This window comes from Microtus pennsylvanicus, chromosome 17 (assembly GCF_037038515.1).
Source record: "Microtus pennsylvanicus isolate mMicPen1 chromosome 17, mMicPen1.hap1, whole genome shotgun sequence".
NCBI lineage: Eukaryota > Metazoa > Chordata > Mammalia > Rodentia > Cricetidae > Microtus > Microtus pennsylvanicus.
Window position 1 is genome coordinate 30,349,079 of NC_134595.1, and position 12,015 is coordinate 30,361,093.

Consider the following 12,015-nt stretch of genomic DNA (forward strand, 5'->3'; position numbering starts at 1 on the left):
ACACACCCACTCTCCACACACACCCAGACTCCACACACACCCACTCTCCACACACACCCAGACTCCACACACACCCAGACTCCACACACACCCAGACTCCACACACACCCACTCTCCACACACACCCACTCTCCACACACACCCAGACTCCACACACACCCAGACTCCACACACACCCAGACTCCACACACACCCAGACTCCACACACACCCAGACTCCACACACATCCATTCATTAGCAGCAGGCATGCCATCCAAAGCCCAAGAACACTTTCAAAACGGAGACCCAGATGCAGTCTTAGGAAACAAAAATTTTTATTAAAAAAATAACTTACACATAAAGAGAACACTCTGTTCCCTTTGTTCACGGGTTTGCAGCCAGAAACATAACTCTACAATACGGTTCATGTCACAAACTGCACTGCGGGGCAGTTTTTGTTCCATAACCTGTGCTGGCACAAAACACCACACAGATATAAAACTATTGTAAATAAAACATTTCAGCCAAGGCTGGCATAAATTTATACATATATATTCATATATATATATATAAAATTTCAAATAAGCTAACAATTAATGTCGTCCTTAGTCAAAACTCAAGTCCAGCTAATCTGAGGCCTACGTGGTCTGAATACAACACCTCCCATACAATATTTAAAATATATTTAACTTTCAAATACATTTATAAGGTACATCCATAGTGAGAAAATAAAGTCTTAAAACTTAAATACAAAAGCCGCCAAGTAAAAACTTGAGGAGACACAGAAGGTTCTATTGTACAGATGCCCATGAGCCTATCCTGCTCCTGGCTTTAATACACAGCTCTGGCTGCACAGCACAGCCCCACCTGCTGCAAGCTGTCAGGGTGAGCATCCCAGTGACAGCCATCTTGCCTGGAGAAGGAGAGACAGGAAGTGTTGTCACGCACCTTCTTCTCTTCATCAAACCCAAGCAACCAGACCCAAAGCTACATCGCTTTCTTCTAGAAACCACAGGGCCCAGCTTCCCACTTGCCACACGCAGACATCCCCAGACCTCTGCAGAGCGATCACTTGGTGTTCTGCTCCAGGGCCGAGTACTCGGTCTCTGACACTCGGGAGGCGTCGATGAGCTTGGTGAGGCCCGTCTTGGCTGAGTACTTGAAGATGAAGGCCTTCATCAACTCGTACCTGTAGTTGCGGTTGATGAAGCTGTAGAGGACCGGGTTGACGCAGCAGTGCACCAGGGACAGGCACTGCGTGACATGCAGCGCCGTGAAGAGCACATTCTCCAGCTGGCAGGTGAACGGGATGTAGTGCAGGATGGAGAAGATGTCCAGGAGAACCACAGCGTGGTACGGCAACCAACACACCAGGAAGACCACCACGTAGGAGAAGATGATCTTCCGACTGCTGTGCTTCTCTTGGTCGCCTGATGCTGACATGGCTCTGGCGAGCAGGAAGTAGAAGATAGCAATGATGGTGAACGGAACAGCAAAACCCAAGATGACGGAGACCAGCTCCATGCCTATCAGCCACTCCTTGATGCTGTGCTCGGGGTAGAAGGACCGGCAGTAGGTCTCATTGTTCGAAGCAGATGTGACCGTCTTCAGGTAGTAGGTATCAGGCAGGGACACAAAGAAGGCCAAGAGCCACACCAAGACGCAGACAACACGGCGTGCCATCTTCTTCTTATAGCTAGAGGTGCTAGTGAAGTAGGTGATGGAGAGATAGCGGTCCACACTCATGCAGGCGAGGAAGAAGATGCTCCCGAAAAGGTTGATGGAGAAGATGAGGTGTGTGACCTTGCATGTAAGCTCACCCATGGGCCACTGGTTGTGTTGCACGAGACTAACCACCCAGACAGGGATGGTGATGACGACCCACAGGTCTGCAATGGCCAGGTTCAAGATGTAGCAGTGCGTGTCATAGCCTGTGGTCTTGGCCTGGATGTTCACCCAGACCACCACGGAGTTGGCAATCATGCCAATCACGAAGATGAAAATGTAGATGAAGGACAGGGTGTACAACAGCACGCTCTTGTTAGGCATGGTGGGGCACTGCACCGTGTCCACCACAATGCAGTCACTGCTGTTGCAGGGCCAGTTGATGTCGGAGTAGTTCCCAGGCTCCGCGTAGTCAAACAGATGCACATCCATGGTCTGGAAGGGAGCCACCAAAGGACCTACAGCAAAGGAAACTGGACAGACAGAGAGACAAGATCATTTCACAAGGAAAACCTCGGGGCTCGGTCAAAACATTCGTCTGGGGTCCTGAGCATGCTCATCTGTTTGGCTTTTTGCTTTATGATGTCTTCAGAAAGAAAGGAGGAAAGAAAATAACCTTCGCGGTCTGAAAGAAGCAACATCAAACACACGCCAGCTACAGCTACGTGAGGCCGGAGAGAGGCCCGGCTTGTTTTCTGTGCATTTCCACGGCTGTGTTATGGAGGCATCAGCTTGGCTGTGTCCTGGGTGTGAAATCAACATGATACAGGGGCCAAAGAAATGTCAGACAGTGGAGCCCTGGCCACAGCAATGCTGACGGCCTGCCTGTGCTCAGCAGGAGCCCACAAGAGCCATTTTACTGACATCCCCGAGAGTGGCAGGGTTGATTTGCTCCTGGCATGAAAATTACAAGTGTGTTGCTTTGGTGTCTTAATGAAAGCACTTTAAATTCTCTTGCAAATTGCATTTAAAATACAACTCTTTTTTTAGCCTTTTTGCAATATCCATCTGCTAACCTGGACCCTCCCTGGGTCCTCCCCTGCCCTCAACTGACAGTCATGAAGGCCACAGGAAACACAGCCAGCATGTAGGGAAAGCCCTGCCATCTTATTGTACCCCAAACTTCCAGATTCTGGGTTTGCTGGGAGTTTTCAGCCAAGGGCAAGCAGCCAGCTGCTTCAAGCGCTCAGTATTTGCCTGGTTTTCCATTTCTTCCTTGCTCTATAGACTCAGGAGCACGATGTGCCAAGACCCAAAGCACATAAGCCACCAGCCACCTGCTGTGTATCTGGAGGGTTGGTGAGCTCGCTGACCTGTCTGACTGGAGGCCAAAACTCTTAGCTGTCACCATGTCACACCTAGTGAGAATATGACCCCAGGGTAGCACTATGCCTGTGGTGATTTCTCCGCAGACACTGTAGGAACTGCCGGGAGCTGTTTTCTATTGCCCGTCTGTTCATGGTTCTGGGACAATCAACCATGTCATCACAGCCAAGCTACACTGCAGGACCAGAAAGAAGAGGCATCCAGTCACTGGTGATAACTGACACAGGCAAGCTTGTCTTTCAGGTTCACTTGCGGTGGCCTCTAAGAGACACATGAGAATTCCCATGGGACAGCAATTTGTGGGCTGGTGACCAGGTGGCTGACCCCAAGGTATGAAAAACCACCAGATCCTCGATTGGACATACCTGGGTTAGAATTATGGCTTCTCAATCGTATCTAAACTAAGATTTAACCACCTGTGTCTGCTGTCCCAGGGCTGAAGGGCACAACACAGAATCTGAGAACCCACCTGTGCTCCACAAAAACTCACCCCAGCACCTGCCAGGACAGAGGACTCTCCAGAAGGAAGTTATCCCTCACTACAGCCGGTCCGCACTAGCTTGAATGCTGGCGGTGCGCTCTTAGGAATACTAAGTCCCCAGCAGAGGCAAAGTCAAGAGCTTGCAGGCAAGAGTAAGTCAAAGGGCTTTCTCCTTCAGGACACAGGGAAAGGAATCTTGAAAAGAAATGACTTCTGATACCACCTAGGATCACACCACACTCCCAGCCCACAGCAGATTATTTGCCCCTGAACCACAGTTAAGGGAGATGGCCTGAAGGCTCAGAAGGGGTTTTCTTCCTGGCCACCTAACTAGATTCCATATCCTCAGCTGCTGATGGAAGGTCATGCCTTCTGCATGGGGAGCTTCGTCCTTCCTATTCAGAGCATCTCCCATGGATGGAGTGGACGATGATCCTCATAGATATCCTGGCAGGTGGACCCAGAGCCCATTCAGTTTAGGAGATGCTGGTTCTGTCCTACGACACAGCTCTGAGAGCTTCAGAAGAGCAGTCGGGACTGAGGAGAGCATGTTCCAAAGGACGGGTTCTCTGTGACCTGTTAGACTGGCCTATGATAGAGGTCAGCCCCAGGTGACTTAGAACTGTACACACACACACACACAGCCTGCTGGCTCTGCACTCTGAATTTCTTACTTGGAAGGAACGACCAAGAATTGCATCCTTCACGACTCTAGAGCAAAGATCTATTTTCTTTTCACTCGGTTTTATTAAAATAAGACAATGGGGGAACACAGCTATAACCCCAGCACTCAGGAGATGGAAACAAGAAGATCCAGAGTTCAAGGTTGGCCTCCACTATATAAGAAGTTGGAGGCCAGTCTAAATTACAAGAGACACAGTCTAGACAAGAGCCCTCTCAGTCTCCTCTGACCCAGAGTCTCTAGAGAGCATCAGGGATTGGAAAAAAATATTCCCAGGCCCACAAGCAAAAGGAAAGAAGGCCATGGGTACCACGGGAATGCTCGGCTAACAGTGGTGTGGGCTCTTCCTTGACCTACTGATCCAGCCTGTGGTTTGAGTAATCACAGTCACGGAGGCTGAAAATCCCAAAGAACTGGCTTCAAGCCTAGATGACTTGACCTTGGATCTGAACCTGTCCTACTTCCCTCTCCACATCAGGAGGCAGTCCCTGCTTCCCACCTCCCTTGCCTCCAGTGCCCAGGTATGTGTAGTGCTGGCAATGGTCCACAAAGGCCCCATGGAACACAAGGGACAGGACGGTGTCTGCCTTCTGTATTCCTCCACTGTCCCTGCAGAATTAACTCTCTGGCTCTCAGGTGCCTTTGCTAATCTTGGCTTTGCTGGGCTTTTAGGACAGCAGCGGACGGTAGCATGGACTGGAGGACCTTCACCCAGCCCTTTAGCTTCTGGCTTTTACCTTTGGGAAAAGATCCTTGGTTTCATGACCATTGGGCTCCAGAGACACAGCAGTATTTCTTGGGCAGGCACAGAGTCCCAACCACACCTCCCAGTGTGTCCCTACTTCTGAGGCTCCTTGGCACGGTGGAAGAGTCTCAAGTAGGGGCAAAGGGTACCATTCTGAAGGACAGAGCTGAAGCAGGTGACCCCTCCACGCACTGTGACTAACAATCACCTATTGTGGGCAGCACACATCCCAGCCAGTCGAAGCTAGAGAGTCTCATCCTGACTGCCCCTACCTTCCCCTGGCCCCTGACTGGATGTCTCCTCCTTGACAGAGAAGGCTCCTGGAAACCAGACAAAAGGCAGCAACCGGACCCACTCTGCTTCCAACAGGTGACTAAAACAAAAACAAAGATGCCAAAGGGTCACCCACAGCCTGGCCTTCGTCATCTAGGTTCTAGCAACAAATAAGACTGATTCTAGAAAGAAAATGATAACTAGACAATCCATCTGCTTGGGAACAACAAAAACTGCATGTCACGTGGGTGTGGTCTGCAGCCACAGCCCCTTTGCAGGACATCAGGAGTGTGCCCTCCTAACACTAGTAATGCCTGCCCATCACTGAAGCAAAGAGCCCTCCTCCATTTCTGGCTTAATCCTCAGCAAATGACCTTCAGCGTTTTTGACAGACGCAGAATCAGGAGGCGGTAAACGGAATGGCATCCGCCCACAGTCCTTGGACTCCAATTGTCCTGGACAAGCTCTCCGAGCAATCTGAAAGGGAAGGCTAGTGGGAGGAAAACGACCTCCCAGAGAGCCCTGCATGGGGACCTGGACTCCCTGGAGCGGACACAGGGGATTCCCGGGCAGTTCATGAAGAACGCTACATTCCACACAGATCTGGATGGGCAGGGATTTGTGTCCAGAATTAATGTCTCCTGGTCATCATGACTGCTCGGTTTCCCCATCCTGCCCAGTCACCTGCCGCTGCAATCAACCCTGTTTCCTTCCCTGCTGTCCTTAGGTCAGAAACTAAGAGCGATTTGTCGGGTACCCCTGCACACGGTCTCACGTTTTGTTCCCTCAAAGTCCACCCCTGGAGAAGGCCAGGATGAGACCCAATTCTGATGCTTTCCCAATTCCATCGTACCACATCTGGGTAGGGAGGAGCAGAGCCTTGAAATGGCGATTTTATTCTATGATTTTACAAGTTCATAAACATCTTCTTGAGATACCCGCGTGTCCACAAATATACACCTTAGGTATCTACTAAAGCCAAATTTGCTTACCAGCCAAACCTGCAGACAGCATAAATGTTCAACACTAGCAGACTAGTGCAATAAAGCGTGGTGGTGCATCCACTGTTTGGAATACAACACAGCTGTAAAGGGGGAGGGGGAGAGGGGGGAGGGGAGGCAGGCTACTTTTAAGAACAAGGGCAGTAAATGGCTCGCGAATGCTGTTGAGCAAAAGGCAAGAAGAAGCAGATGCGCAGCGGCTTGCAACAATCCCACTGATGTCAGAGAAAAGGCAAAATCACGAGTGGTTTATATGCAAATGCATGCCTATAAAGACACACGGACAAGGATCTACAATGAGGAGAAGACGCTGGGCGGGGAAAGTAAAGAGAAGGCAAATGCAGAGGCAGCCTTGGCATTTTTACTCCAGAAAAAAAACAAAAACAAAAATAACAACAACAACAAAAAAACGCCTATATGATTGGCAAGTTTACATCAAAATTATGCAAATTTTAACAGAGGGAGGAATGAGCCCCTGACCATCAAAGGTCCCTGATCCACTTTTCTGGGACCAGAGATGTACCTAAACAGGAGTGTCTATCTGGGCTCCCTCTTCCCAAGACTGCCTCTCTTAGTTCATCCAGCCTTGTCTGCCAGGGACTTTGCCCATTACCTACACAAAGACATCACCCACATCTGTCCAGCTCTCCCACAGGTTCACAGCCTATCACGTTCAGCCATGCCTCCCAGTCCCAGTGGCCCAGGCGTCCTCTCTGTGAAGTGGAAGTTATTCTCAGAAATATGCCTCTCGCTTCTAAGGTTCACTGCTCTTCATAAAATGTCCTGGATCACACCCAGCTGCTGCAAGCAGCCTGCGGTATCCAGCTGTTTTCAAATGGCTCGCCTAAGCTCCCTAGCATGCCGGGACAGCACCAGAATTAGAAGCATCCAAATTTAGAGTCTCCATGGGGTGGTGGTTTGGGCTGCGATCCATATGTCCTTATCCCCAGAAAGATCCTTCGAGAGAGTGCCAAGTGTGTTCAGGTGTCTGGCTAAGGCTCCCCAAATTGCCTCAACATGTTCGCCACATCCCATCGGAGAGCAGAAGATCCTTCTCAGCCTGGTTCTGTCCCGCTATGCACGGCAAAGCCATCCACATCGCTGCCCATCTCCTCCCCATCAGGTCACATTCACCTTTGTCCCACCAATGGAGCACAGGGACCTGACCAGGCCGTGCTCCAGGGAGGTCAGCAGCCTGGGCAACACTGAGCTGCACTCCTTTTCCAGCTCATTCCAGCTCATTCAGCTGATCTTCTTCTCAGAGGCACCACTCTGGAGCGGGTGAAGATGTCAAACCAGGACCACTCCCACCCAACCCCCATCCCCCACCAGGACCCACCATCTAAACAAGGCCATCAGAAAGGCACAAAGGCTTGCCACCCTCCCAGGCATGGGTTCAGTAGGAAGGTGGGGAACCTTCAAGAGAAGGGAGACAGATGAGGGACAACACAGGGGCCTTGCTGAGAGGTGAGTCACTGTCTTCATGGAGGAGAGCAGAGACCAGAGATGATCTTGACCTATGGACAAGGACATCTGGCTTTAGCCCATCTATGCCAGCACAGGTTTAGAGAAAGGCCATGGCTTTGGGACAACAAAGGTTTAAAGACAGAGGTGCCACACAGTTGAGAAGGCCTGGCCCAGGATTCCCCCGACAAACGCTTGCTGCCCCACAGAAGTCAGACAAGCTAATGTAGTCCCAGAACCTGCTTGTTTAAGAGGTCATCTGGGCCTGGCAGACCACTGCCTCCACTTCCTTCACAGATTTCCCACAACACATGACCTGTGTCCCACATGGAACTTCCCAGAGAAAGTGTGGGCTCAAACCAGGAGGTGACATTTGCCCAGCTGTCTTCACTATCTACGCATTTGGAAACAGGTCAGGGCAGGTGACAAGACAGAGGGATGGAAACAGAAGCAGGCACGGGCTGCACCTTGTCCACACTCCAGCTCAGTGGCTCCCACTTGGGTCCTGTGCTGCAGGCACAGGGTTTCCCTTTGGTTGGAGAGTCTACACAGAGGGTGCTGCTGACTCAGGCCAGTCTGGCCACCTCTGCAGAACTGTGAAGCAACTACCCACCAAGGAGGTGATTGCTGCAGTGTTGCCGATGAACCAAATCCTCTAGTAAGTCTACTTAAAACTCATGCCCAACCCGGTGACATCCACCCAAGCAGCTCTCCATGGCCAAATACTAGTCTTGAGTGCAGAAAGGGACTCCCATCCCCCAGCACCGAGCCAATGGGAAACAAATGCCATCTTGACCACACATTTGCTGTGGCCCTGAGTGACCTTAATTCATATAAGTAAGGAATTGCTTTGAATTATTTGAGAACTCAAAAAATAATAAATACAGAGAGAAAAATCCACACCCTGATTCCGATACAGGCCACCTATCCCAGGGGATCTTGGCTGAACTTTCCACCAACACAGGAGAGGGCCTCCTTCACTGTGAGCACTCACCAGACTTAAAGGAACGGCCCATCCAGAAACCGGATCAGAGCCATTGTGCTCAGGAGCCCAAGGGAGCAGAGTCTGCATGGAGTGGAGAGATCTTGCCATCCCTGTACCACACAAAGGCTGCCAGCTGGCAGGATATCACCAGAGACTGCATTCCCACCAGCTTAGGACCTGGGCAAGACAATGGGAGGTCCAGAGTTCCCAAGACCACGCTATGAGAGCTTGGGTTCTTCCTATATATCACCCTCCAGACTGTCAGAACCAACAAGAAAACTAGAAGATCCAGTGGGCATAACCTTCAAACTCAGCTTCCCGTGCTGCCTGGGGCTCCATCAGTAGCAATTCAGGGCTACCCAAGACAGCCTCCATCTCTCCCAGCTGTGGGCTACAGAATCAAACACTGTCCATGTCCCACTTACTTGTTCTCTGCAAAGCTGTGCCCACAATATTTCACAACTCCTGGGATGTGCTTATTAAAAATAAAAATAAAAGTGGAGTCTGGGGGAGGGCAGGCTAGCTGTCTCCTTCTTAAGCATTTTTAAGTGAGTAAATTCTTAGCCAGAAAGGCATCAACTATCCCCTGCAGAAAATGTCCTTGGCCTGACACCTGGTCCCCTCTGTTTATTTATGCTGTTTGCTTTCATTGTAATCGAAGATGGGTGTCCCAGTGTCTGGGGACTTTGAAAACGCTCATCACTACACATGATTATCCATTTTATCTAAACACAGAGATTTCAATGACAAGACTTCTTGTTTATTTACTTATTTTGAGGCACGGTATGTATGCTATGTAACCCAAGCTGGCCTCAAACTCACTGCAATCCTACTGCCTCAGCCTCTAGACCTCTAGAGTGTTGGGATTACAGGCATGCACCCACCTAACAAGCAACAAGAAGCATTTTAATGCCGTGCAGGTCCTTAAGAATCTTTGGACTGCTTAGTTTAAAAATACAAATGCCTTCGGGCTCAAATTCCATTCTGTTTGCTACAAAACCTGGGAGAAAAAATAAAAGTTCTGAAATCTCTGAGGTCCTTTTGTCCTCCCTCGGAGACTCCTAAAGTTTATAAAGTAATGTCCCTTTCGCCTCAGCTCTGAGAAACTCCAACTAACTTCCCTATGTGGATTTGAAAATAAGACCTCTTTGCCTCAAATCCTCACACAAAAAGCCACTGTTCTGATTAACCAGGGTGTTTCGTGCTTTTTTTTTCCTTTTCCATCTAGAAAGCCTATCCTTGGCCCAGCTCTGGGCCTGATTAGAAATCATAATACCTTCTTAGCTCCCTAAGGACTCGCTATTAATTCTGAATAAGCTAACCTCCAAAGTTCTGACTCGGCTAAGCACAAGCATGCTGCCGTGGAACTTTCTGGAACCTAAAAATATATGTCTATGTGACTGCCCCGTGCATACCCCTTTAAAAGCAAACTGGAGACGGAGCGGAGCGCAACAGGCAGCAGGCAGGCGGTCAACTTCCCCAGCTTTTACACCTCTCTTTGCAGACAGCTTTCCTCCTGCCCCTGCTGCCTCCTGGAGGCAGTGGCTGAGCTCAACCACAGGGTAACCCTCGGTGTTTACTGCTCAGACGGGGGAAAATTGGAGCAAAATGTTTCCAAGCTGGAGCTTGTGCTCTGCTCCTACCAAGTTGTCGCTCCATCTGGGACAAGCTCTTTTTCAGACAGGAGAAAGACCGGGGCTTTCTCCATTATAAAATCTGCTGCAAGCTACGCACAAAAACCAGACATCCCACCCCCCTCTCCCCGCACGCGCACCCCACTCTCCTTTCTGGTCCTACCCATTTGAGCTCCACATTCTCCTGAACTAAATGCACACAAAGCCAGCATCTGCTTCTTCAAAGAAAAACAGAAAGTTTCCACACTGGCACAGTGCAGACTGAGGTCTCGGAGATGCCGCCGCCCCCAGACACCTTAAAAAGATGCTCGCTCCCACTCCGGAGAAATTAATTGATCTTGTTGTGAGCAAATGAATGGAGAGAGACACAGAGAGAAAGAGACAGAAGGAGGAAGAGACAGCCAGTCTGCCTTTCACAGCTCATTCTCGGAGTAGCAAGCAGCCAGGAGTCTTGGCTGACCACCCGACCCTGACCTCACTCTCTGCCGACCTCACTCCCAGGCACCCCGTGAACCTTTACCGCACCCTATCAAAACTCCCCAATACTCACAGTTTACTTGGAGAGAAGACTGAGTTATAAAATACTACACTTTTTTGTGCCTGTTCCCGCCCCCTCCCAACTGAAGTTGAACAATACTTTCTCAGAATGAGACGAACAGGGATGCAATAAAGAGATAAGATGAGCTGTATTTAACAATCACGTTTACAACTTTCAGAATTCTTGAGGTGAGAATTTCCCCTAAAGCACCGAGTTTAAACCCATCCTAGATTCAGACACACTTAGCCCAGTTGTCTGGTCTACTGGAGAACACCTCTGAACACAGCATCTGAAAGTATGTTTGTTTTTACAGCCAGTTCCAAGTACTTCCAATCTGATAATTCGAAGCAGAACAGGTAAACAGTGGTACCAAACTCACCCCCAAGCCAGCTTTGAGCAAGCTGAATGGGGCATTCCCCATTCTCTCTAAAGTTCCTCTACCTCCTGGAACTTAAGTACTCAACAGCAACAAATCAGAGTCCAGTAGCAAACAAGTACACACGGAGATTTCCCTCCGCCAGTGACTGAACTCGGATCCCCCAAATCAGGAGTAGTTTGCAATGCAGGAATGCAGCAGGCAATCACCCTGAGTTTTCAAAACCAGACCTGCCGGCTCAAAAGCCACCAGCTCAGGGGGCCAAGAGTTCTGTGAAAAAAAGCCCAGTTCCCGTAAGAACAGGAGCCCTGCCCCTTGCTGGCGTTGCTCAGCAAAGCTGACACAGAAAAACCGCTTTCTTACCTCAAGGCTGCCTGGGCTGTGGTTTGCCTTCCTGGCTGTGAGCGCTGCAGGCTCCTTCAGTGCTGAGCAGTTTGTAGCGACTGAGATCTCTCAGGCTCCGGACTTGCCTTTTATATACACTGCAGGAAGGCGCCTCTAGGTGGCAGTTTTGCAACCCTTGTCGCTCTCTCTCCCTTCCTCCCTCCCACCAACGGGCAGGCAAGCACACTTGTATACAGGCCCACGCCCTCCTGCAACCCTCTCTGGGTTGTTGTTTTCTGCACAAACACACTCTTGGGAGCCTTCAACCTCCCTTCCTTTGCAAAGTCTAGACCCCATGGGGGGAAATGTCAACAGAAGAAAAACCAAAAGAGATCCTAGTGCTTTGCAAAATAATCAAATATTGATCTGGTCTCAGGTATATCTTTAATAATCTCATGAGCATGGGGCCCGGGGGGGGGGGG

General features: G+C 49.9%; 1 protein-coding gene across 1 annotated transcript; it reads right to left on the reverse strand.

Moving 5' to 3' along the window:
* Nucleotides 1-297: 297 nt before the first annotated feature.
* Nucleotides 298-11,657, reverse strand: Ackr3 (atypical chemokine receptor 3). Its single transcript, XM_075951797.1, has 2 exons — nucleotides 11,573-11,657; nucleotides 298-2,177 (listed from the first exon to the last, which is right to left on the reverse strand). Exon 2 carries the CDS (start codon nucleotides 2,134-2,136, stop codon nucleotides 1,048-1,050), a length of 1,089 nt encoding a protein of 362 aa, XP_075807912.1. The 5' UTR covers nucleotides 2,137-2,177; nucleotides 11,573-11,657; the 3' UTR covers nucleotides 298-1,047.
* Between the last annotated feature and the right edge of the window lie 358 nt (nucleotides 11,658-12,015).

Bases quoted from the DNA above. Each gene is read 5' to 3' on its own strand.
- Ackr3 (XM_075951797.1), bottom strand. From the start codon at position 2,136: ATGGATGTGCATCTGTTTGACTACGCGGAGCCTGGGAACTACTCCGAC.